This window comes from Rhincodon typus, chromosome 10 (genome assembly GCF_021869965.1).
Source record: "Rhincodon typus isolate 14 chromosome 10, sRhiTyp1.1, whole genome shotgun sequence".
NCBI classification, from domain to species: Eukaryota; Metazoa; Chordata; class Chondrichthyes; order Orectolobiformes; family Rhincodontidae; genus Rhincodon; species Rhincodon typus.
The window spans coordinates 5,843,893-5,870,027 of NC_063341.1; the positions used below are offsets into that span (position 1 = coordinate 5,843,893).

General features: G+C 42.1%; 1 protein-coding gene and 1 non-coding gene across 2 annotated transcripts in view; both read right to left on the reverse strand.

The window, feature by feature from the left end:
- The window catches only part of LOC109932195 (ras-specific guanine nucleotide-releasing factor RalGPS1-like), a 131,549-nt gene that overhangs the window by 50,890 nt on the left and 54,524 nt on the right, over positions 1 to 26,135 (reverse strand). The window contains exons 3-5 of the mRNA XM_048602017.1: positions 24,015 to 24,139; positions 13,613 to 13,720; positions 4,409 to 4,459 (exon numbers count right to left, since the gene is read on the reverse strand). Coding sequence (XP_048457974.1) covers positions 4,409 to 4,459; positions 13,613 to 13,720; positions 24,015 to 24,071 — 216 coding nt within the window. The 5' untranslated portion in view covers positions 24,072 to 24,139. The remainder of the gene's footprint in view (positions 1 to 4,408; positions 4,460 to 13,612; positions 13,721 to 24,014; positions 24,140 to 26,135) is intronic.
- Positions 24,692 to 24,795, reverse strand: LOC125484302. Its single transcript, XR_007263139.1, has one exon. It is a non-coding gene; the product is annotated as a U6 spliceosomal RNA (small nuclear RNA).

The window sequence follows — 26,135 nt, forward strand, 5'->3', positions numbered from 1 at the left end:
TGCTCTAATGCTGCTTGGCCTGCTGTGTTCATCCAGCTCTACACCTTGTTATCTCAGATTCTCCAGCATCTGCAGTTCCTACTACCTCAGAATTACATTTTTCAGCTTATACCCAGTAACCACAGCTGAAAGTTGTGCTTGTGCATATCTTATCTCAGACTAAGATTAAAGTCATCTGTGTCATGAGGTAAATTGAGCACATCTCAGGCCTTGAGCCATTTGCTCATTGTGTAAGCTCTGTGTCAAGATAGCGCTTATTACAGCTATCCTGCAGATAATGGCTACCAATTGCTTCCAGTATATTACATCCATGAATGGACCTAGTTTTAATCCTGAAAAGTGCCCAGTTTACGATCTCAGATTACCCTCAAAAGGTGAGATGTCAAAACTATGAGCAACAAGTGAAACTAGCCATTTCACATTGCTACTGTGCAGTGTGCAGCAGCAAAATGTGTTTTCCACGATGTTATGGACCATACCAATCCACCTTCAAATATTTCAAGGAGATAACCTAGACGCTAACTTCTTTCTTATTTAAATGCAAGCATAAGGTGCTGTGTTCCAGATGTAATTCGACTGGTCAGACTACTCAGTTTTAAGCAAAGCACACTTTATTCTTACCCTACAGTTATAACACAAACAAAAGCAAGAGGAATTGGTATAATTTTAACTCTACTGGAATACTTACCAGAAAAATTTAACTATTAAACAGCAAACATTACAGGAACATCCCATAAATACAGCCTTGGCAAAGGCAAAGTCAGTAAAACTGATTGTCTCACATGATTCTGGCAGGAGACAAGAGAACCCAAGCTTTTAGCTGTAGCAGAGAGAGTGAGAGAGCGAGAGTGAGAGTGAGAGAACGAGAGTGAGAGTGAGATGTAGCAGCTTCCACAACCAGCTTCAAATCCCTAACAAGTGAAAGCTAAACTAAAACCCTGGTTCTGTGGGAGCCTGACTCCACCCTTTCACAGTGCTTCTACTGTTCCAACTTTTAAAAAATCCCAAAACCTCACAAGTTGTTTATTTTAGTGGCTTGGAATGGAAAGCCCATTACCTATGGCTCAAAATCTCTCTTCAAAAACAAAAGGCAAAATGCATCTCTTAAAGCCATTGTAATGTCACACCTCCCCCGCTTTAAAAAACATGAACCATCACCACACAACAATGGCTTCATTTTCAAAAAGCTTTCGCCTTACACTATTTGTACACTACAATACACATCATTACATTGTCTCTAAACATGCAAACATTTAATACTACAGTCCATTTCAGTGTTTTTTTCTGCCACCAAACACCTTTGTCTTCCTTCATCAAAGTCATGACAATGTGTTGGCAACTACATTCTCTCGTCCTGTCATCTGTACAATTTTCAAATTACATGGCTGCAATAATAAACTCCATTTAAACAGTCTGGTATTTTTATCTTAAAATTTTATCTCCAAACATGTTAAGGAGTTATGATCAGTATTTACAATTGCCTCAGACACATGACTGGCAACATAAATGTTGCTAAACTTTAGTACAAATTTTCAATTAAAAAAAAACTCAGTCCCAGGAATTGTTGTACTCCTCTCTTCATCAACAATATGGCAAACTCCCCAGGAACCTTTGTTTTCACATCCCGCGGGCCATCTGTCCACGTCAAAAGATATGGCCCAGGAACGTGACTTGGACTTACGCGAACTCACTTTTAGCCAGGTTTATTACCAGAGATGCCTTCTGAAGTCGATCGAACAATTCCGATGGATGCTCCAAATGTTCCTTCCCTGTGTGACTAAAAGTCACATGATCATCTATGTACAGCACACAATTGAGTAATCCGGAAATGACTTTATTGGTTACTCTTTGAAACGTAGCTGATGCCAATTGGTATGAAAAATGCACAACTTTAAACTAGTAAAGTCGATTCCATGTCATGAAAGCTGGAATCTCCTTTACTCTCTCAGAAAAAGGTACCTGCTAGTATCCTCTGAGAAAGTCCAGCTTCAAAATATAAATTGCTTGTCTCACCTTCTCAATACAGTCTTCCAGCCGTGGAATGGGATATGAATCAGATTTTGCAATTGCATCGAGTTTGCAGTAGTCAACACACTCATTGGGTGCCATTGGTTTTGGCACCATCACCATTTGCTGTGACTTACTTTTGATTATATCGCTTTTAAACTCTCTTTAAACAAGTGCCAAATTTAGAGGATTAAGTCTATAAGGGTATTGCTTAACTGGAACAGCATTTCCTATATTTACATCATGTATAATCATGTCAGTACTTCCCAGCATATTCATACATATCTCTCCAGGTGATTGTAATAATTATCTCAGGCCATTTCAATTTTCCTCTGGAAGGTAACTAAATAATTTATCCCAATTTTTGAGAACTTCGCCATTATCAAAATTATTTTCAGGAATATCAAATACAGATTTATCTGGATTTGTTTCTTCACTCCAAGTTGTAACAAATACCACATTCTCCTTTTGTTTTCCTTCCTTACCAATATACCGCTTAAGCATATGAATATGACACAGTTTTCCTTCTATCTGGCGTTCTTACCAAATAATTCACCTGACTCAATGTCCTTTCAATTTGATCGGGGACGGTAGCTCAGAGGTTAGCACTGTTGTCTCAGTGCCAGGGACCTGGGTTCAATTCCAGCCTTGGGCAACTGTCTGTGTCGAGTTTGCACGTTCTCCCCCCATCTTCGTGGGTTCCTGTAGGGTGCTCCAGTTTCTTTGCACAGACCAAAGATGTGCAAGTTAGGTCAATTGGCCATGCTAAATTACCCATAGCGTTCAGGGATATGTAGGTTAGGTGCGTTAGCCGTGGGAAATGCAGGGTTGCAGGGAACGAGGTGGGGGTGGTTCTGGGTGGGATGCTCTTCTGAAGACCGGTGTGGACTTGTTGGGCCGAATGGCCTGTTTCAACACTGTTGAACTTTAAACTTTGCTTTTAAAAGGTTTACCTACCACTGATAATAATGCTAATAGTTTCTCTAGACGAGATAAAGTAAGAATTTATGTCTTGCACAGCTTAAAAAATTAGCCAGCAGGGAATTATTAGCTAAAAATTACTGGCCAACCTAATCCTTAAAATACATTCATTTTGTTTGAAATTTTAAAGTTGCCAATTTCTCTAACAAATTAAAATGGTTTATGTTCTGCAGTGTATTTAAATATGCACCTTGGATAAGCTATACTGTGTATTAACTATAAATAATAAGGCATTCAATCCCACTGTCATATAGCACTAACTGTGCAAAAGCAGCAGTTTAGACCTGTGATGAATTTCCATGCTCTTGATTTAGGGAAGACAATGTAAAACAAACACAAATCAATCAATATGCCGTGACATGGTTCAGATGAACTGGAAAGTTGGAGAATTAATATTCAAAGGTATGAACTGGTAAAAACAAACAGAGAACACTTTTAGGAGAGGTTGAAGAATTTTGAGATATCATACGTTCACCAAAGAATCTGTCACCAAAAGCAGAGTGAAGTTGTAGATGCATACAGCAAATCAGAACATTAGAGATGCAACAGAAGGGGGGACAATACATGGGTGATGGCAATGGATATAACAGGCTTTGCCATTCTGCATTTATGTAGGAGAAATCAAGCCATATGGTAATGAATAGCTTTTACATCATGACATTTACAAAGAAAAATTCTTCAAAGATGTAATCAGAAGAGAAAATAATGCAAAAATAGCATGTTTGAGAGAAAGAGATGACATTGGAATAATTATTTTCAAAGATTTCTATTACTGTGCATTTGCTCTGCCTCATATTTTGACCTGTTGTCAAACCAACGATAGCAACGATCATATTAGTAAGCAACTCCGTTTTTGTATCACTTGACTATTAGGATGGCAGAAAGTGAACCAGCTGGACCTTGGCTTTTAGGCATCCACAATTTATATGAGCCTATGTAAAATGCCTAAAATTAAGACTGGAACTAACAACAACAATGATGTAAATGAGAACAGATAAAGATAGGTATCCCTAACCTGAAGTTTAGATATGACTCCAGAAGCTTTGTATACCCTCCTGTTTAGCTTACTGATGAACTCACGAAAACTATGGTATCAATTACCTGAGACATCAGGTTTCAGGCAGCAGCCCAAAGGTCTTTTATCTGACCTATGTTTAACTTTAAAAATATGTCTGCCTCACCAGCTTCAGAGTTGTGACTCAAATACAATATTAAGCATCTGTGGTGCACGTGTGTTGGGACAAATCAGAATGGAACTAAGATAGAATTGAAGAGAATGAAAGAGTTGTGTTGGAGGTAAATAAAGTAATCAATCATAATCAATATAAGCAGTTAAAACAAAGCATGGGTAAAAATACTGATGTCCAAAATTATCACTTTGCTTTTGCTAGAAACTATGAAGCAATCTGAAGGAACTTACTTCAGGCTGAATAGCTTTAAAAACAGGTGCATCCATTAGCGTTATCTGACTCTGAAAGAAACCAAACAGATCAAATTTTGCAATGAGCCAACCGTCACATTTTTTGAATACTGAAAAGTGAAAATAAATGTCCTAATTGCATTCTATTGTGAAAATATGAAGCCTTAAAGAAAGGCTGAAATATTGTGAACATGTATTTTCAGAATCAATGCAACTAATTAATATCTTAACCAACTCTAAATACAAACATGAACATGTTATACAATAAGTTCTAATATTTAAATTAATAGATATCACTTCCTGAGATGCTCCTTAAGGACTAGATTTTCACAATCAAAGTTCATTAATCATCCCAAATTACGACTTAAAATTTTTGTCCTCAACAGGAGGAACTATAGAAAACCCCAGTAATTTGATTTTAAGAAGTCAGTTTCTAAAGAATAACAATAGTTATACAATTCAGCTTGAGATAAACTGAAAATAATTACTTCCAGATTTTCAATTAAAACATCAGTACATTTGATGCACAAATTTAAAACTGCATACACAGGCACACACATTATAAAGAAGGTTTTAGGCAAAAAGTGAACGAATGAGGTGACTGAAGTGGAAAATATTTTTGTGATTAAAAAGGTACGGTCTCTGAAGAAAACAGCTGCTCGATGTATAGCCAAAGTAGCCAAAATAGAATGTTTTATTAACATTTACAGAGAATGGAAGCGGGGAGGGTAATTAGGAAACATTATTGGCATTGATGAATTTGATTCATTTTGCAACCAGAGTAACATACTGTGCATAAATGGCATAACAAATATAACTGCAACAGAACTTTTTTTTCTGTGCAACAAAGTAATTGCAGTTTAAGTCAGGAAAACAGTTTGTGCTGCATTTCAACCTGCAATGTAAAACTCATTGTTTTCCACTAAGGCCATTTTTTTTTTCAAGTTAACATTTAAGAGAAATTCCATTAGGACGCCAAACTGAACAACTGACGCTATATTTTGCATTAGATTCACAAAAGCAGCAAAATATGAACAACTCAATGTCATGTTGGTACCTTTTGACTGAAGATATTCCCCAAATTACATGCTTTGTCAAGAAATTATAGTCTGGGAGAGGATATTTGGGCTTATTTTGATCACTTGCCATGTGAAGAGAAACATGGGGCTGGATTAAATGCTAAATGTGAGCTCCCTGCACGCCAACATAAATGAGAGAGGCTGACTCATTCCAAATTAATTTATGTTGCCACTGACCTTTAATGGCTCAGGGTAAATAATTCCACGGAGGCCTGTATCCTGTCACCTTTAATTTACACATGCAGTGTGTGGACTCTGACCAGCTGGCTCAGAGCCAATCTCTAGAGTGGCCAGAAGCCTTATCATCCTGTTCATATCTGTCAGCCATGGCTTCCAATTAGGCCCAGGTTAACAGCCCCAATCAGGGATATCATAGTCAGAAGTCACACATCACCAGGTTACAGTTCAACAGATTTATTTCAGATCACAAGCTTTCATAATGCTGCTCCTTCATCAGATGAAGTCGGGGTGGGGGTGTGCTTTTGTTTTCTTCCAGCTTCTCCAGAGATGTTTTCTCACCAGGTCCGGTTCCTCCAACTCCGACTCAGACAGACACAGTCAACATGTACCCAACCGCAGCCCATCTCTTGCGCCCAGAGCATCTCTGAAGAAATTACTCCGCTTCTTCAGGTGGGGCTTGGGTATTTTCTGCTGTGGTCCAGTTTGTGAGATAGTAGCTTTCATGTGATCCATGTTTTTGTTCAGACCGCCTCACCTACCTCGCGTCAACCATACCTCATACCCATGCAGGGCTATTTCTGTGTTTACTTCAACCCTTGAAGTAAACTGTCTCTCTTGCTTGGAGGAAGTATGTGGCCAGCATTGGCATTTCTGCTGCCGTTTCACAACACCCAACCTACCCCACCAACCCAAAGTCCACGAATATCATGTTTAAGCTGGCGCAGAGTCTTCTTCCCATTAGCAACTCTGCTGGGGCTATCCCTACTGTTGTGTGACTAGGTGACCTAGTTGTGTGACTAGGTGGTCCTACAATCAAAGAGGAACCAGGACAGTTTGATATATAGTAAAGCTGTAGGCTGTTTCTTTGAGCCTGCCTTCAACATTTGGACTGCTCTTTCCACCAGACCATTGGACAATGGATGGTATAGAGCTGTCCAAACATGCCAAGTGCCATTCAACTTTGGAAAATATTCGAAATCCTTGCTGGTACCTGACGTCCCATTGGCCATGGCCAATACTTTCAGAAGTCCATGCCTTGCAAACAATGCTCGCGACTTTTCAACTTCCAACTTCGAGTTTGGCGAATGAACTCTATGCACGTCCAACAACTTTGAATGGGCATCCATAATGACCAAAAACATTGAGCCTTTGAAAGGACCGGCATCACTGTGTGTAACCAAATCAAGGGTTTACCTGGCGATTCCCATGAATGTAGGGGAGCTGCTGCGGGTAATTTTTGTCCCTATTGATACTCTGGGCACAGCCCCACTAACACAGCTATGTCAGCATCCAACCCTGGACACCAGACATAACGACATAACTTCTTGCCAACATCTTCATTTTAGAAAGCCTTGGATGGCGCTGGAGGAGTTCAGTCAGTATCTGGTGGCAATCTTTATTTGGGACAATCACTCTTGCTCCCCATAATTATATGCCATCCTCTATGGTGATGTGGCCTCATCAGGTCCAGAACGATTTCACTTTTAGTTGTGCTGTCCCTTCTGTTTCCTCCATCACCACCAGCTGTTTTGGTTTTGCCAGGATAGGGTCTTTTTGCGTCCACAGTTTTATATTGTCAGCAGTGACCAGAACAGTGTCCAGAAAGTTTAATATCAGAACAGATTCTTCCAGGGGAGACACCATTGGTGATATATCTGCCAGAGGGAAGCGGTTCAAGGTATCCACATTTGCCACTTCGAGTCTCAGACGGTGCTCCAACTTGTAATTGGACACGCTGAGAATAAAAGCCTACTGCTGAATTCATCCAGAAGTTATGAGCAGAACAGCCTTGCGTTCTTCAGGTATCCCTAGCAGGGGTTTGTGGTCAGCTACTATTACTAATTGCGGTCCATAAAGATAATGGTGGAACTTGCCCACACCCAAGATGACAGCGAAACCTTCCTCTTCTATATGGGCACAATCCTGGAAGCATACACTATCAGGCATTCCTCTCTATTGGGCCACCGGTGAGCCAATACTACTCCGATACCAGACAGGGAGGCATCACACGTCAGCACCACCTCTCACTTCAGATCATAGTGGGCCGACACTTTTGTCGACGATAGCAGCTTCTTCACTTCTCTAAAGACTATTTCTTCACTATGCAACCATTTTCAAGACTGACCTTTTCTCAACAGCGGGTGTAAGGGTGCCAAGATGGAAGCCAGGTTATGTATCACCAACCCAAGGAAAGACTTAAGCTCTAGTATAGATGTGATCGTCCTCACTTTATCTTCCAACAGGTGTGACCCAATCTTGTCGACTCTGCAGCCCAAGTATGTCACTTGGGGTGCCTGGAACACACGTTTTTCCCTTCTAAGGCATATGCGTACCTGGGAGAACCATTTAAGCACAACGTCTAAGTTCTCCAAGTGCTCTTTATTGGTCTTCCCAGTTATTAGCACATCATCCAGATAAACGGCAACCTGGGGTAGACCTTGTAAAATCTTCTACTGGAAAAGCTGAAAAAGGGCGCAAGCTGATGATACCCCAAATGCAGTCTTGTATACTGGTACAAACCCTTATAGCTATTAATTGTGGCATACTTCTGCAACTCTTCATCTAGTCACAATTGCAGATACACATGTCTCATGACCAGCTTCGTGAAGAACAGCTCCCCCAAACTTTTGCATGCAAGTCCTCTATGCAAGGGACTGGGTACTCATCCAGTTGCAAGAAGCGATTTACTATTTGCTTGAACTCCTCACAAAAACAAACCGATCCATCAGGCTTCACCATTGTTACGACCGGTGCTGCCCATTCCAAAAACTGTACCAGTTCAATGGTTCCTTCGCTTTCCAGCCTCCTGATTTCTGCCTCTACTTTTGCACCCAAGGCAAACGGCACTTGGCAGGCCATGCAGAACAGCGGAATTGCTTCCTGGTCAACATGCAAGGTGATCCTGCTTCCTTTGATACTCCCTCGACCTTCCTGAAAACATCTGGATATTTAATTACGACTTCACTCGGATAGCTACATTCTAATTGAAAAATGCTGAGCTAATCTAGGTGAATCTTTCTCAACTAATTCCACCGCATCAAGCTTGGGCCCAAGCCTTTTACTACAATCAGCAATAACTGCACCAACTGCTTCTTAGACGAGGCCAGAACCGAAGTTGTACCCCGAATCCGTAATGGTTTCTTCAACGTAAGTTTGCTTAAGACCTTGGCTGGACTGAGAAACCAAGGGTTGGAGTCCAGAGTGAATCTTGTTAAAGACTGGTATCCATTAGAATGGTGTGTCCATTTGACAAGACATTTATTTTGATTGAAATAACAAGGTGTCGAGTTGGATGAGCACAGCAGGCCAAGCAGCATCTGAGGAGCAGGAAAGCTGACGTTTCGGGCCTAGACCCTTCTTCAGAAATGCTGAAATGAACTACCCTGGGCTCGCTGGCCCGGACCCTGAAGATCATTTTAGCCATTTGGCCGAGGCTTGGCTTTGTTTTGGGGTTTTGCTATTGGCTGACGTAGGGTCCCTCTGCTCAGGATATGTCCTGCGTGAGGGTATGTGATTACCTGCAGTCAAGCGATGTTCCCCAAGCTCAGTCAAATAGGTGAGGGTGTCTCTGTAGGGATACTCTGTAGCTCATGTGTTCCACTTGCCACATTTTCTAATGACAAAGCCAGTCGTAGTGCCTGTTTGAAATCCAGGTGGGCTTCAGCTAATAGGTGCTTCTGCATGGTTATGTCATTAATCCCACAGACCAAACGGTTTCTCAGCATCTTATTCAGGGTTAACCCAAAATTACAAGCCTCTGCCAGTTGTCTTAACTTAGTCAAAAATCCCGATACAGAGCCCCCTGGTTCTTGAACTGGCGAATAAAATTGATAGTGTCTTAGAATTAGGGGAGGCCTGTGGTCAAAATATTCCTTAACTAAATTCATCAACTCTTGAAAAGTTTTTGTATCTGGTGCCTCAGGGAACGTTAGGCTCCTAATAACCAAAACCGCTGTGGGTCCTCAAGCAGTGAGAAGAATTACTCGTCGCTTTTTGCCTGCCTCAATGTGATTTGCTGGGAAAAAGTAACAGAAAAACAGAACCGGAAGTGATGTCAACCATCCCAGCAAACCAAGGCGTATAAATAACAAGCAGGACAGAATGCCAACGCTTCACCGGAGGCACACTGACGATGTTACCTAGCAGGGTGACGAAACGTCTACAATCAAACACACCGACTCGGAGAGCAAGTCTACAACCTCATCCACAACCCAAGTTATAAATCTTCTCAAAAACTTTAAACTGCCATTACTGCTGAGACACAGGTGGAAGAGGAGCCACACATGCTGCAAAACCCAAGCAGTCAAGTCTCAGCAGTATCCAATTGCCACTACAGACTCAGAAAGGAGACATCACACCCCTAGAGATAGTAGGAACTGCCGATGCTGGAGTCTGAGATAACAAGGTGTGTAGCTGGATGAACACAGCAGGCTAGGGAGCAGAGGAGCAGGAAGGCTGACGTTTCGGGTCTGGACCCTTCTTCAGAAACGGGGGAGGGGAAGGGGGCTCAGAAATAAATAGAGAGGCGGGGAGGCGGAGACAGAAGGTGGATAATAGTGCAGATAGGTGGAGAAAACACGGACAGGTCAGGGAGGTGGGGATAAAGCTAGTAAAGGTAAGTTTAGGTAGGGAGTTGGGTTGGGGGTTGGTCAATGAAGAGGGAGGAGCGGTTAGGTGGGAGGGAAGACGGACAGGTCAAGGAGGCGAGATGAAGCTAGTAGCCGAGTGTAGGTAGGAAGTGGAGGTTGGTCAGTGAGGTGGGAGGTACAGATAGGTGGAAGAGAAGACGGACAGGTCAAGGAGGCGGGGACGAGAGGGGGTGCTGGTCTTGGGATGAGGTTGTGGGTGGGGAGAGTTTGAAGCTCGTAAAGTTCACATTGAGACCATTCGGTTGTAGGGTTCCAAGGCAGAATGTGAGGTGCTGTTCCTCCAGTTTTCGGGTGGCATCGTTGTGACACTGGAGGAGGCCCAGGATGGACATGTCATCCAGGGAGTGGGAGGGGGAGTTGAAGTGTTTCGCGAGCCACCCAAAAACTGGAGGAACAGCACCTCATATTCCGCCTTGGAACTCTACAACCCAATGGTCTCAATGTTGACTTTACGAGCTTCAAACTCTCCCCACCCACGACCTCATCCCAAGACCAGCACCCCCCTCATCCCCGCCTCCTTGACCTGTCCGTCTTCTCTCCCACCTATCTGCTTCCCCACCTCACTGACTAACCCCCACTTCCTACCTACACTCACCTACTAGCTTCATCTCCACCTCCCTGACCTGTCCGTCTTCTCTCCACCTATCTGCTCTACTATCCACCTTCTATTACCGCCTCCCCGTCTTTCTATAAATTTCCGAGCCCCCTTCCCCTCCCCCATTTCTGAAGAAGGGTCCAGACCCGAAACGTCAGCTTTGCTGCTCCGCTGATGCTGCCTGGCCTGCTATGTTCATCCAGCTCCACACCTTGTTATCTCGACATCACACCCCTCACTGTCCAACAATCCACAGGGACAAATCTGCTGGGCTGTATGTTTGACAAAGAGCTTTTTTTAAACCACCGATTAAATTGTCATGCTGTAGGGATGAGGCCTTAAGCAGGTGCCAATTGTGAGCAGCCCAAAAGTACAGGTTCCTAATTTTAACAGGTTCATTCATCTGCCTTCCCAAGATAAACTTTATGCATTTTTCTAATGTTTAGACATTAAATTAACCCATCTCCAATCAAGCAAGACATTTATTTCAAAAATATCTGGAAAGAAGAGTCTAAGGGTGGTGCTAGGTTAGGAGTTGTCAACTGGGGAAACAGTTGACACCAACAATGTAATTCTGCTGCTCAGCTACTGATGGAAATATTAGTCAAGGTTCCCACTTTCAGTTGCTATCCAAGCAATCTTGTTTCAAAACAAGATTGTGGCTGAACTTGAGGTCAGAACACATGAAATTCCATGGTTAAGGTGCCTGCTAACATTCACTTTTCCAGATATACAAATGCAGTATCACCACAGAGCAAGGTAATAGAGCATTTAAAGACAACAGAATAGAATAAAATTTTACACCTCACAAAAAGAATCGAAAACTTCACTGCATGAAACTAGCCCGATCTGAGTTTGCACTTGAGAATGAAATACGAAGAAAAATTCCAATGACCACCAGGCTGTCTTCAAGGCTTAAATGAGACAATAGAAAAAGCACTGGAAAGGCACTGTGATTGCACATGAAACCAACTTTTGCATCTGAGTTAAATTACAAAAGTTTCACCTTCAAAGAGAACATAACACTACACAGGACCTCAAATCTTTCTCAATCAACTTCTCAAGGAATGGATAATAAACGCTGGCCTAGGCAGGCAGCACCTGCAGCTCATGAATGAAGTTTAAAAAATGTCAGCAGAATTTAGATTTCCAAAGACTCTAAAATGATGAGAAAATGAACAAGAAAAGTCCCTGGGAACAGTGTCACTGAAGTCTGCAATGCCTCTTACAACTGTAGAAGAATTTCAATTGCAATATGCTAATTAAGGCCTTAGTGCATGTATGGAATGAACTGCCAGAGGAAGTGGAGGAGGCCGGTACAATTACAAGATTTAAAAGGTATCTTGATGGGTACACGAATTGGAAGGGTTTAGAGGGATATGGGCCAAATGCTGGTAAATGGGACTAAATTTATTTAGGGTATCGAGTCGGCATGGACAAGTTGGACCAAAGGGTCTGTTTCCGTGCTGTAATACAAAAGCTCTGTACTCGTTATAGTTCATTATTTCTCAAATCAACTTCTATAATTCTATGTTTTGAAAATGATTAATAATTGTTCAAAACAAAAAAGGGGTACACTGCAAGTTTTCTCCTGAACAGGAAAGAGAGGAACTGTCAACAGAATAGCTGCTGCTGTAAACACCACAGAAAACCAATTTCTCTCTCGCGCACATGGATTCGCATGTGCATAACATATGCCCTGAGACTCAAAAATATTCCAAATTTATTTACTTTTATAAAAAGATTGCCACTTAAGATGCCCTCTCTTCCAGGGCATTTCAATTTTGTCACTGAAGAGGTTAAGTTATTTAAGGATTAAAGCTTCAGACACATAGTCAGTAATAAGCAAAGCTATCAAAGCATGTGGGAACTATAGATGGGCAGAGAAACAAATACCAACCTAGACATTCAAATGTCAAGGCTAGTAGCATAGAAGTCTTACAATCAAAGGCCTTGGGTAAAAATAACTAACAATTCCTATGAAAGGTGGAGGGTAAATAAAGATCATGTGGGGCATATTGATACTGAAGTGAGGGAATTGTAACATGTATTCTCTAATCTGTACAAAGCTTGAAGGTGTTCTGTGACCCAACACAGTCAGCTTAACAATTCAGCGTTAAGGCTTTATTTCTGTACGTATGTTCTTCTGAAGTTCTCCATCAATTTGTCAAGTTGACCTATAAAAGTTACTGACAAGAAATAATCATTTGTATTCATTTTCAAGGGAGGGCATGTTTACAAGAGCTGCTTTGAAACCGATACCCCAGAAAAGACCACCCTTCATTTCTTGCTTATTTGTCAACCATCCACCTAACCCTAGAATCAAGTTTCTCCAGGTCAGCCATCAGGGTGGTCTCAAATTGCCTCAACTGAAATAACTGAAGTTGTCAAATTAACATATAAGATGCAGGCACCTCTTTTGATTTAATGATATCTCCAAGAAGAATACCCAAAACAGGATAATTTTGACAATTTAATTTTCAAAGAAACAGAATGTATTTTAAAGTACAATCATTAAAAGCTCTGCGTGTATTTTCCTTCCTGTTACATAAAAATTACCCCAATGTATGTAACCAAACTCCAAAATGACATTGATAATGATCGACGATATTACATTTGTTGAATTTCTCTTGTTCTTTTCACTATTTCACACACAATCCACAGATTTGCCGCAAAGACCTTAATCACCAACTATACTCACAGCAAACTCTTCTGGTGTCACCTTCAGGACATCAAAGACCACTGCATCAAAACTTTTCTTAGGGTCATTAGAAGCTTTCTCACTCAGAGATTCAGAGCTGCTACTCCGCTGCAGGAATGAAAGACATTCATGAGTTGAGGACATCAGACCTTCATCAAATAATATAATCAGGAGTCATTTGGAGGATAGCATAACAGCAAAAACAGAAAACAATAGGGTACAGACAGGAAATATTAAGTTTGGAAATGGTTCCAGAAGTTGGAAATAAATTAAGATCAAAGGAATCTATAGATAGAGTGAGAATTTGAAATACAAAGTACTGAAAAGCAAGTACAATATAACTAAGCAAAGACATTGTTGTGGATGTTAAGCGTCAGCAATATTTAATGCTGAATAGATTCAGATAGCAAAGTTTTTTAACTTTGGAGTTTATAGATGGCAGAAATTACAAGACCACCAAAAAATATGGTTATTCTGGCAATTTTCCTTTTCCTCCCTCGGATAGACATTGAAATAGTGTGGTTGAGCTACAACTTTCCAAATACATATATTCTGCTCAACTATATGATGTGGTGATTCTATACATGTTTCTCAGAATGTGGGCAACACTAGCAAAACTCTTTCTTATTGTGTATTCCTTGTAGGATTTCAATTAAATTGCTGCAGTCCTTTTGGTGATGACGCTCCGAGAAGAATGATAGGTTGAAAATTTCAACCTGCAACCAAATAATTATAATGAACCATCAGTAAATCCTCAAACCCAAACCGCTTGCTACCTCAAAGGGTAGCTTACAGGTAACAATATTCTCATGATCCTGCTGTTCTTCGTTGATGGTAGAAGGCATGAGGCTGGAACGTGCCACCAAAAGAGAATTTGATGATTTGATGATTTGCTGCAGTGCTCATTTTATAATCCCTCCACAAAGTACTGATGTTGGAGTTATTAGGTAATGAGGCAAACTGTCGGTACATTATTGACTACAGCTCCGCCTTCAACATCATAATTCCAAACAAACTCTGGGTCCTGGGTCTCTGCTCCCCTCTCTGTAACTGGATTCTCAACTTCCTGACTAACAGACCACAGTCAGTAAGGATAGGCGACAATACATCCTCCATGATAATCCTCAACATCAGTGCACCACAAGATTGCATACTCATTCCCCTGCTATCTACCTTATACACACAAGACTGTGTGGTCAAATTCCACATCAACTCTATTTACAAGTTTATTAACAACACCACTATTGTAAGTTGGATCTCAAACAACGATGAGACAACATACTGGAAAGACAGCGTGCTTAACAGCACGGTGTAAAGACAACAGTCTCTCCATCAATGTCAGCAAAACGAAGGAGCTGGTCATTGACTTCGGGAAGCAGAGTGGAGGGCACGCCCCTGTCTGCATCAATGGTTCTGAGGTGGAGATGGTTGACAGTGTCAAGTTCGTAGGAGTGACAATCACCAACAATCTGTCCTGGTGCACCCACTTTGATACTATGGTCAAGAAAGCATAGCATTGTTTCTACTTCCTCAAGAGCTTAAGAAGATTCAGCATGTCCACAAAGACTCTTAATTTTTATAGATGTATCATAGAAGCATCCTACCTAAATGCATCACAGTGTGGTACAGTAACTGCTCTTCCCAAGATTGAAAGAAACTACAGAGTTGTGAACACAGCCCAGTCAATCACGCAAACCAGACTTCCATCCACTGACTCCATTTATATTTCCTGTTGCATGAGGAATGCAACCAACATAATCAAAGACCCTTCCCACCCAGGTTATACTCTTTTCCACCCTCTTGCATCGGGCCGAAGATATAAACGTTTGTATACATTCTTCCCTGTTTTTATCAGACTTTTGAATGGACCTCTTTAATGTTAATGTTGATCTCTCTCTGCACCTTCTCGGCAGCTGTAACATTGTATCCTGCACTCTACTGTTACCCTGCTGCACTTGTATAATAAAGCATGAAACAGCATTTTTCACTGTACCTCAGTACACTTGACAATAATAAATCAAATCAAACAAAATCTATATTAAGTGAAACAGACTCTAGATTGAGCTCCCTAAATGGTGTTGCAGCTCTATCAAAATTTCATTCTCTAATAACTTCATAAAATTTTAGGAAATGCAATAGATACTACAGAACTAGCTCTTCTTTCTCTTCTGAAGAAAGCTTCCATCATAGCCTGCTAGGCTGATAAGCAAAAGACAGCTTAGGCCTGTTGATGGGGAGGGGTGTGCGGCAGTCATTAGTGCTGTGAAATAGAATGAGGGATTTGCAGTGAGTGAGCATCGTTGTAAAGCTGACCAGGAATTGGTATAAATCAGTGAATAAGGGAAGCAGTGAACTCAGTATAGAGCAGCACTGAAAGCTGATGGTGAACTTAATATTAAGCAGCGCAATAGGAGAGCAGCGAACATCATGCAATAGCGCTGGTAGCGAGTTGAAACAGACTAAGGACTTTGTACTGTAGTGGGAGTGTTGGGGGTGGAAAAGGGTCCCTAGTGTAATTAGCATTCTTTAAAAAGGAGTAACTAACCAACTTAACCTAAAAAGAAGTCATGGCACAGATCTTGCACCAGCGATTTACACAACCTGCTGCGTTTGGAAAGTGATGGACACTTCAAATGTCCCTCGTAGCCTGGTGTCTAGAAACTCTGCCCAGCTGCAGCAACTAGCTATATGTCTTTCAGAGCTGGAGCTGCAGGTGGTCTTGCTGTGGGGCACTGGTGATACTGAATTATCATGGACAGCACATTCAGAGAGGCAGTCACAATGCAAGTAAAGACTGAACAGACAGAAAGGTGATGGGTAATCACCGGGCAGATTAGAGGAAGGACTAGAGGCAGGAGACGTCTACGACTCTCAGACTCTAACAGACATACTGTTTTGGATACTGTTGGGAAGAGACAAATACTCAGTGCACAACAGAAGGGAGCCAGTTCCATAAAATGACGGGTGGCTCTCCTGCACAAGAGTGGAGGAAGAAAAATGAAGAGCTATGGTGATGAGGGATTCATGAGTAAGGGGAACAGAAAGGTGTTTCTGCAGCTCCAAGACTCCAGGATAGTATGTCAGCTCCCTGGTACCAGGGACAAGGACATCTCGAGGATCCTGCAGGGTGGTCTGAAGGGAGGTGAACAGCGAGAGGCCGTGTTACATATCAGTACCAATGACATAAGTAAAAGAATGTTAGCGCACCACAAGCTGAGTATAGGGAGTTAGGACACAAACATTTTGTTACCCTGCCAAGTAACATCATCAGTGCGCCTCCAGTGAAGCGTTTGTGTTCTGTCCTGCTTGTTATTTATATGCCTCGGTTTGCTGGGTGGTTGGCATCACTTCCAGTTCTGTTTTTCGGTGGTTTGTATATTGGGTCCAATTCAATGTGTTTGGAGTTCTGGTTGGAATGCCAGGCCTCCAGGAATTCCTTGGCATGTCTCTGTTTGGCTTGTGCTATTATGGATGTGTTGTCCCAGTCGAATTTGCGTCCTTCTTTGTCCGTGTGTATTGAGACCAATGAGAATTAGTCATGTCTCTTGGTGGTTAATTGTGTTCACGTATCCTTATTATCAGTTTTTTTCCAGTGTGGCCTATGTAATGTTTCTCACAGTCCATGCATGGCATTTTGTATATTATGTTAATTTTATTGCTTGTGGGTATGGGATCCTTTACGTTTGTCAGTAGCTGTCGCAGGGTGATGATTTGTGGGCCACTCTGATACCGAGGGTCGGAGTAGTCTTGTGATCATCTCTGATATGTCTCTGACATATGGTAGGGTGACTGGTGTGTCTGGCTGTGTTATGTCTTCTTGTTGTGGTCTGTCACGGAGGTAGCGGCGGATTATGCTTTTTGGGTATTCATTCTTTTTAAAAACTCTAAGTGTTCCTATTCTGCTTTGCGCAATTCTGGGTTGCTGCAGTGTGTTGTGGCTCACTTGAATAACGTCCTGATGCAGCTCTGTTTGTGGTGTTGGGGTGGTTGCTGGTGTAATAAAGTATCTGGTCCATATACAGAAAGACCACACAGAGACATGCCAGGGAATTCCTGGAGGCCTGGCATTCCAGCCGGAACTCCATCAACAAACACATTGAATTGGACCCGACATACAAACCACTGAAAAACAGAACCAGAAGTAATGCCAAACACCCCAGCAAACCAAGGCATATAAATAAAAACACTTCACTGGAGACACACTGATGATATTATCTTGCAGGATGATGAAACGTCTGCAATCAAACACACTGACTCGGTGAGCAAGTCTAGAACCTCATCCACAACCCAAGCTAGGATGCAAACAAAGAAAGTAGAATCTTTAGGATAATAGGATTACTCTCAAGATTACTACCAGTGCCACATGCTAGCGAATGTAGAAATAACAGGATATATCAAACATAGCTGCACTAAGCATTTGAAGTTCGAGCAGCTTTACTCTGAGTTTATGAGCAGGAGGCTGAAATACAACACTGAGATGCATCAGGGCTGTGTAAAGTTATCTAAATTCAGTGTGCCAGGACTCAGTCACACCTCTTAGGATAGAGCGTTCTGATGTGGTTAGTGGTCAGGGACAGAAAGGCGTGACTGCAAGTGAGGCAGGTAAGGGGGTCCAGAGGACCAGAGTGCAGTAATCATCCATAAGGTTTGAGCAAAGGTTTGACTGAAGAAGGGTAATACCCGAAATGTTGACTGCTCTTTTCCCCCAGATGATGCCTGGCTTGCTGTGTTCTTCCAGCCTCCTGTTTACCTACATTAGTTAAATATGAATTGACAGGCAAATTGCAGCGGATTATAAACTATAAATTATATATTTTTTGGCAGATACAACTAATTCAGGTTTTAGGAATAGGCTCGGTGTCCTCAGCATATAGTTTATCAGAATCAGTCACAATGCCCTTCAAAACTGTGTCATTCATGGAGCATTTCATGGACCTTGTTGACGTCAAAGTGCTTGACTGGGGTTGTCAACCTCGGCTAATCAGGAAACCCTGGCTGACCAATATGAACAGGGGAATCCCCCTCCAACTCTATTTGATTTGATTTGATCCCTACCCTCCCCTTCACTTTTTTTTTCCCCACATAGGCTTTGCCCCTAGGGGCTCTGCTTGATACTGACTATTTGGTCACATGGGTGTTTTTCCTGGTGGTAGTACGCTCAGAAAGTTATTTGCATGCTTGGTGTTTTTTCTCCCCCCCAATTGTGTCTCTCACCTCCACATGCACAACAAGGGCACTGGGGAAAATAAACTGCTGTTGTATGGAATTATAAAGAAAAATATACATTTATATAAACAGGGGAATCCCCCTCCAACTTTATTTTCATTTGATCCCTGCCCTCCCCCTCACTTTTTCTTCACGTAAGCATTGCTCGTTACTGGTTCACTGGCCACAGGAGTGTTTTTTTCTGGTCATGAAAATGTTGAATAAAATTATCTTGCACATTGTGGTTTTACTGATGCCTGCATGTGCACGGGTGCTGTGGAGAAAAATAAGCACTACTGCTGTAAGGCAGAAGTGTAGCGGTACAGAAAAAAATATAACCAGGAGATTAGAATCTCCCAATTAAAAAAAATATAAACAGGGGGATTTAGAATTTCCTTAGTCCAGCCGACTGACTCCGAGCTGGCTGGCCACAGCCGGTGTACTGTGCACAAGTAAATAATGGGTAACTTGGTGAAGGATACTGTCTCTGGGCGGTTATTTCAGAGGTGACAGGAGAAAACAGTATGTGTCTGAAGAACATTTGCTTGCAACAATCATCTTGGATTGGGGTAAGCATTTCTGGCATCATGCCTTTATTTGGGAAGCTTGACTCATTTGATCCTGCTATTGAAGACTGGGCCCCATAGGTGGAAAGAAAGCAATATTTTTCCACGCGAATGACATTGGGGCATATGAAAAGCAATGAGTAATCCTTCTGACTGCTTGCATACCTACAGCATTTTTTGTTACTCAGGGCTTAACTTTCCCAGAGGCACCAGATACTAAAACCTTCCAAGAGTTGGTTCTCTAATAACCGAATAAAACCAACAGTGTCAATCCTGAGACACTATTGGTTTTATTCAGTTATTAGACACTGTTGGTTTTATTCGGTTATTAGAGAACCAGGGGAGACCATATTGGGATTTTTGATGTGGTTAAGATGACTGGCAGAGATATGTGATTTTGGTAAACCCTGAATGAAATGCCAGGAGACCATTTGGTACAAGGGATTAATGACATAACCATGCATACCTACTAGCTGAAGCCCAACTGGGCTTCAAACAGGCACTACAACTAGCTTTGTCATTCAGAAATGTGGTAAGTGGAGCATGGAAACTACAGGGCACAGACAATAAATGTTGCCTAGCCAGTGACGTCCTCATCCTATTAATGAATCAAGGATGAATAAAGGATCCCAATGGAAATGGACACTCTCACCTGTCCAACTAAGCTTAGGGAACATCACCTGAGTGTAGGCACTCACAGCCTCACACAGGGCATGTCCTGAGCCCACAGCAGAACCCCACAACAAAGCCAAGCCTCAGCCAAGTGCGAAAGGTTCTTCAGGATCTGGGCCAGCAAGCCATTGTAGTTGCTGCCAGTATGCAGACTCAAGACAGCGAAGGAGTCCAACAAGGCCTGACTTGAGTAAGAAAACCCGTGGGCCGGTACCCAGTAGATAGCACACACTGGAATGTCCATCTAAATGTGGGTTGGAACAATTAAATTGCTTAGCAACATCCAAATCAGAACTGATTAAAACTAATCTTTGGTTAAATGGTCACCCAGTTCCCATGGAGGTCAATACCAGCGCAGCTGAATCTATGGTTGCAGAACGTATGTTTAACAAGATTCGCTCGGGTCTCCAACTCTTAAGCTTGCGCAAGACCTCAGTAAGACGGAGAACATACACTGGGGAACCGCTGTCAATTAAGTGTACGAGTTTGGTTCCGGTCTCCTATTAGGAGCAGTTGGTACAGTTACTACTGATGGTAGTAAAAGGCTCGGGCTTAAGCCTATTGGGGTGGAATTGGTCGAGAAAGATTCACCTAAATTAGCTCAACTTTTTTCAATTAGAAATGGCTGTCTCAGTGACGTCCTAGTGAATTACCCATGAGCTTTTCCAGAAGTGCTTGGGTTTATCAAAGGGGCCAAAGCTTATTTACAAGTTGACCAGGAAGTAATTCCACGATTTTTTTTCCAGTGCCCTTTGCCTTACAGGCAGATACAGATGCAGAAATCAGGAGGTGGAGAGCGAAGGAATCATCAAACCAGTGCAGCTTACAGAATGGGTAACACCAGTCATATCGATTATGAAGCCTGATGGCTCAGTTCACTTTTGTGAGAATTTTAAGCAAATGGTAAACTGCTTCTCGCAGCTGGATAAACATCTAATCCCTTACATAGAGGACGTTTGCACAAGGTTGGCGGGGCAGGGGGCTGTCCTTTACAAAGCTGGACAGCAGCCAAGCCTACTGCAAATGTGACTAGACGAGAAGTCCCAAGAGTACGCCACAATTAACATTCATAAGGGTTCATACCAATATACGAGACTGCCATTTGGGCTTTCGTCGGCCTGCGCCCTTTTCCAGTGGGCCATGAAGAACATTTTACAAGGGCTACTCCAGCTCACCATATATCTGGATGATGTGCTAATAACCAAGAGCGCTTGGAGACCTCGGACATTGTGCTTAAATGCTTCTCCCAGGCAGGTTTAGAAGGGAAAAATGTGTGATCCAGGTGCCCAAGTGCCCAACCCTACTTGAGTTACAGAGTCGATAAAACTGGTTACACCCGTTGGAAGATAAAACGAGGGCAATCAAAGGACTCCCGACTCCCACATCTGTACCGAGGCTTAGGTCTTTCCTTGGGTTAGTGAATTATTACAGAAAATTCATACAAAACCTTGCCTCCGCCTTGGCACCCTTACACCTGCTACTGGAAAAGGGTCAACCTTGTAAATGGTGACATGGCCTAGAAGTAGCCTTTAGGGGAGTGAAAAAGCAGCTATCATCTAAGTTGTTGGCCCACTATGATCCGAAGTAAGAGGTAGTGCTGACATGCGATGCCTCCCCGTACGGTATCGGGGCAGTGTTGGCTCACCAGTGACCCAACAGAGAGGAACATCTGTATGCTCCCCAGACTTTGGCTGGTACTGAATGCAAATGTGCCCAGATGGAGAAAGAAGTTTTGGCGGTCATCTTTGGTGTGAGGAAGTTCCACCAGCATCTATACAGGCAAGAATTTGTCATTGTAACAGTCACAAACCCTGAAAGGCTATTGAAAGACAAGGTGGTGCCGCCCACAGCTTCCGGTAGAATTCAGAAGTGGGCCCCTATTCTCAATGCATACAAGTACAAGCTAGAACACCATCCAGGAAGTCAAGTGGCTAATGTGGATGCCCTGAGCCACCTCCCACAGGCAGATACTCCACTGATGGTGCCTCCCCGAGAAGGGTATGTTCTGGTTTTAAACCTCCTGGACACACTTCCAGTCACCACTGGCAGTATCTGACTGTGGACACAAAAAGATCCTGTCCTAGCAAAACTAAAACAGCGGGTGGTAATTGGGGAGATGACAGGGCCATCACAACCAGGATTGAAACCTTTCTGGACTTGGCGAGACCAGATCAGTGTAGAAGACGGCATGTTACTTTGGGAAGCAAGAGTGATCGTCCCAAGTCAAGGTCGCTGCCAGATACTGGCTGAACTCCACCAGGTTCATCCAGGAGTTTCCAAGATGAAGATATCTAGCAAAAAGCTATGTATGATGGCCAGAATTGAACGCTGGTATAGCTGCATTGGTGGGGCAGTGTCCAGAGTGCCAACAAGGGCAAAAATTGCCACTGGCGGCAGCCGCACATTCACAGGAATGGCCAGGTAAACTTTGGACTTGGTTACATGTCAACCATGCTGGTCCTTTCATGGGCTCAATGTTCCTGGTCAATGTGGATACCCATCCAACGGAGTTGGACGTGCATAAAGCCTGTTGAGCAAACTCAGGGATGACAATTGAGAAGCCGCACGCATCGTTTGCAATACGCAGACTCCCAGTAATAATGGTCAAGGACAATAGGACATCATTTACCAGCACGGAATTTGAGTATTTCCTGAAGTTGAATGGCACTTGGCACATAAGGACAGCTCTATAACATCCATCGTGCAATGGTCTAGTGGAAAGAGCAGTCCAAATGTTGAAGACAGGCTTAAAGAAGCAGCCTACAGCAGCACTCGATGCCAAACTATTCCAGTTCCTAATTGATTACAGGACCACTGCTCACTTAACAATGAGAACAAATCCAGCAGAGTTGCTGATGGGGAGCAGACTCCACACCAAGTTAAACCTGATATTCCCAGACCTTGTGGGGGATTGAAATGGCAGCAGAAACACCAATGCTGGCCAGATGCCTCCTTTAAGCAAGAGGGACAATTTAATTCAGGGCAAGGACAACCAGCCTCTGTGCAGTTATTTTGGAATGAAACTGCTAGCCTTACCTGGTCTGGCCCACATGTGACTGCAGACCCACAGCAATGTGGCTGATTCTTAACTGGTCTCTGGACAATTAGGGATGGGCAACCAAAGCTGGCCTAGCCAGTGACATACATATCCTGTGAATACATTTTTTAAAAGGCCTATGTTTTAAAGCGCCTCTTCTAATTTAAGGTTAAATGGAGCATTTTAGCTTCCACAAGTTCCACCCAGCAATAAGTCAATGTGACATCATCGTCATAGGAAGCAGCGGCCCAGCACAAGTCATCTTAAAATTCTACCGATAGACTTAAACACTGAAAACTGGCTTTTAAAAGAAATGTGGCGGTCCTGCTTTAGTGAAGCAGGGAGCAAAGAGCGTGCTGAAATACTGGGAAAGATTTGGGATCTTCCAAACAAGAATACAATTCTGCTGTGAGAGCAGCATGGTGTAATGTAACCACGGCAAGGGGATGTTTAAAGAAACTGAGAAGGAATACCTTTTCTGTACATGACAGCATTAGCCATCTATTAAGTAATGTTTCATCAACATTGATTTTGCTTTGTTTTGTCACAGAAAATGTCTTCAAACTTGGAATCTTGTTGCATAATGACACCACTGACTTTAACAGTTACTGTCTCCTCTCTATTTCCCATTTACATAGACCTAATAATTGCTATGTAACCAGGCCTTCCACACTTTAGTTGCCCATGTCCATTGACAAGCACCATTCAACTGCCACCTGGAGCCCAACAATTTCATTTGAACTGATTTTAAAAACTTATTTTCTAAAAACCTACTTCTTTCATCAAATCTGCCCAACTCTATCCCTTTCTCAATAAGTACAATTATGTAAAGCGCATTCCTTGCCTCCGAGCACAAAAAATTAACAAATAAGAAAACAAAAGATGGATGAAAGAGGTTTTGAGGAGTAAATAGAAGACTTACCTCAGAAGGAGTGGCTGTGAAATATATCATGCTCGACTGTCCGTTAGTCAGGTCCATACTTCCTATGTCACCCACCACAACAGCATTATGGAAAGCTCATAGTCATGGTGTGAGCTTCATCACTCCTATACAAAGAAACAGCAATCAGTTGCAAGGCTTCCAAAAGAATTTCAGTTTCTATTTGTCAAGCACGTTACTTTATTTTAGCAAGTGCATAAAAGTTGTCAGGCCATTTCAGAATGTTTAATTTTCTCTTTTGTGACAAGCTGATATGCTAAAAAGATAATTAGCACCCCAAATTAATACCTTCAAAACAATTGCCATAAATTGACAAAGCAGCTGATCACATTAAATTATTCAAATGACAGAAAGATTAACTCCCAAGAGTGGTACAGAAAAATTTCCAACAGGAATACATTTCTGAAAAGCAAACTATTAATTGCGTGTGCTTTAGCAACAAGAGTTTTACATTTAAATTGCAAAATGATGATGCAGTACAACATCTATGCAAATTAATTCCCAACATACTTACTATTCCAATCTAACAATTATTTAACTTATTTTTCTAATCAACCTGTTCAGAGATGTTCTTATACACCTCTTGAGCAGATGGGACTTGAACCATGGCCTCCCGATCCAGGGGTAGGGATGCTACCACTGCGCCACAAGAGGGCCCCCAAAATAGGGACTGCTTCATGAATTTGAGAGTCATCCTTGCACATGGGCCATGTTAATATTCTCTGTATCATTCCAATTTTAGTATATGCACCACCAATGTCAGTTTATTCAAAAGTATTTTCATCACAATTAATTTAAATTTCATTTGGTAAAGTATGTGAATTTTTCACATTATTATTTTCATTATTTTCCTTCATATAGCTGGGATATGCTCCTCGAACAGCAACCTGCATTTGATCTCATCCACATCTTCACTAATCTGTTCCACAGCCGGGCATAATCATGTTCATCCTTGATGTCTACACAATGACTCCTAGTTGATTGCCCTTTCTGGGCGATGGTAAGGAGGTCAATCACAGTAACCTAAACACTACACCGAATAACAATAGTTAGCCCAACATGAGCTTGGAATCAAACCCTGAATCTTCTGAATTTCTACTCCCATTTAACACATGGTTATAGGTAAACAATCAGAGAAATCATGTTTTACTGAATTCTATTTTTGTTGAACTACTATCATCTACCACACTTGTCTTGATTTCAAATTTCACAAGGAAATTTGAATTGTGCAGGTCCAAGTATGCATCTTTAACCCCAGGATGAAAGCTCCACAAAAATCAACAATTTTGTATCTCAGCATAGTGTGCACCGAAAACATCCCAAGGCTGAAACATACAGTTGCAATGCAAATTCTGATCACAGAGTTTATTATCTAAAATAGAAACAGAAAATGTCTAAGAAACTCAGCAGGCATGGCAGCGTTTATGGAGAGAGAGAAAGACTTGATGCTCCAAGTCCAAAGACTCTTCTTCAGATTTCCCAGTTGAACAAGGGGTAGTAGAATTAGTGGGAGGTGATGGCCTAATGGTATTATCACTGGACTGTTAATCCAGGTAATATTCTGTGGACACGGGTTTGAATCCGGCCACAGCAGATAAAATTCAATTTTGAAAAAAGGGAATAAGAGTCTCATGATGACCACGAATTGTTGGGGGAAACCCCATCTGGTTCACTGATATCTTCCAGGGAAGGAGTGTGCCATCTTTATCCTGGTCTGGCCTACATGTGACTTCAGACCCAAAGCAAAGCGGTTGACTCTCAACTGGCCTCTGGGTAATTAGAGATGGATAATAAACACTGACCAGAGATACACACATCCCTTGAATGAATTAAAAACTACAAAACTAATAAAAGCAAAAATGCTGCAGATGCTAGAAATCTAAAATAAAACAAGACAATGCTGGAGAAACTCAACAATTCTACTGAAACCCAGTAGACGAACCTGTGCTGCAAAACAACTTTTTCAGCCCATAACACAATTTGAACACTATGCATTTAGCCAAAGCTTTCAACACAGAAGAATGTCTTCAGTTGCTCTCTAAAGTCGTAAAAATAATTTAAGTCAACAAAGAAAATACTGGGGGGGGGGGGGGGGGGGGGGGG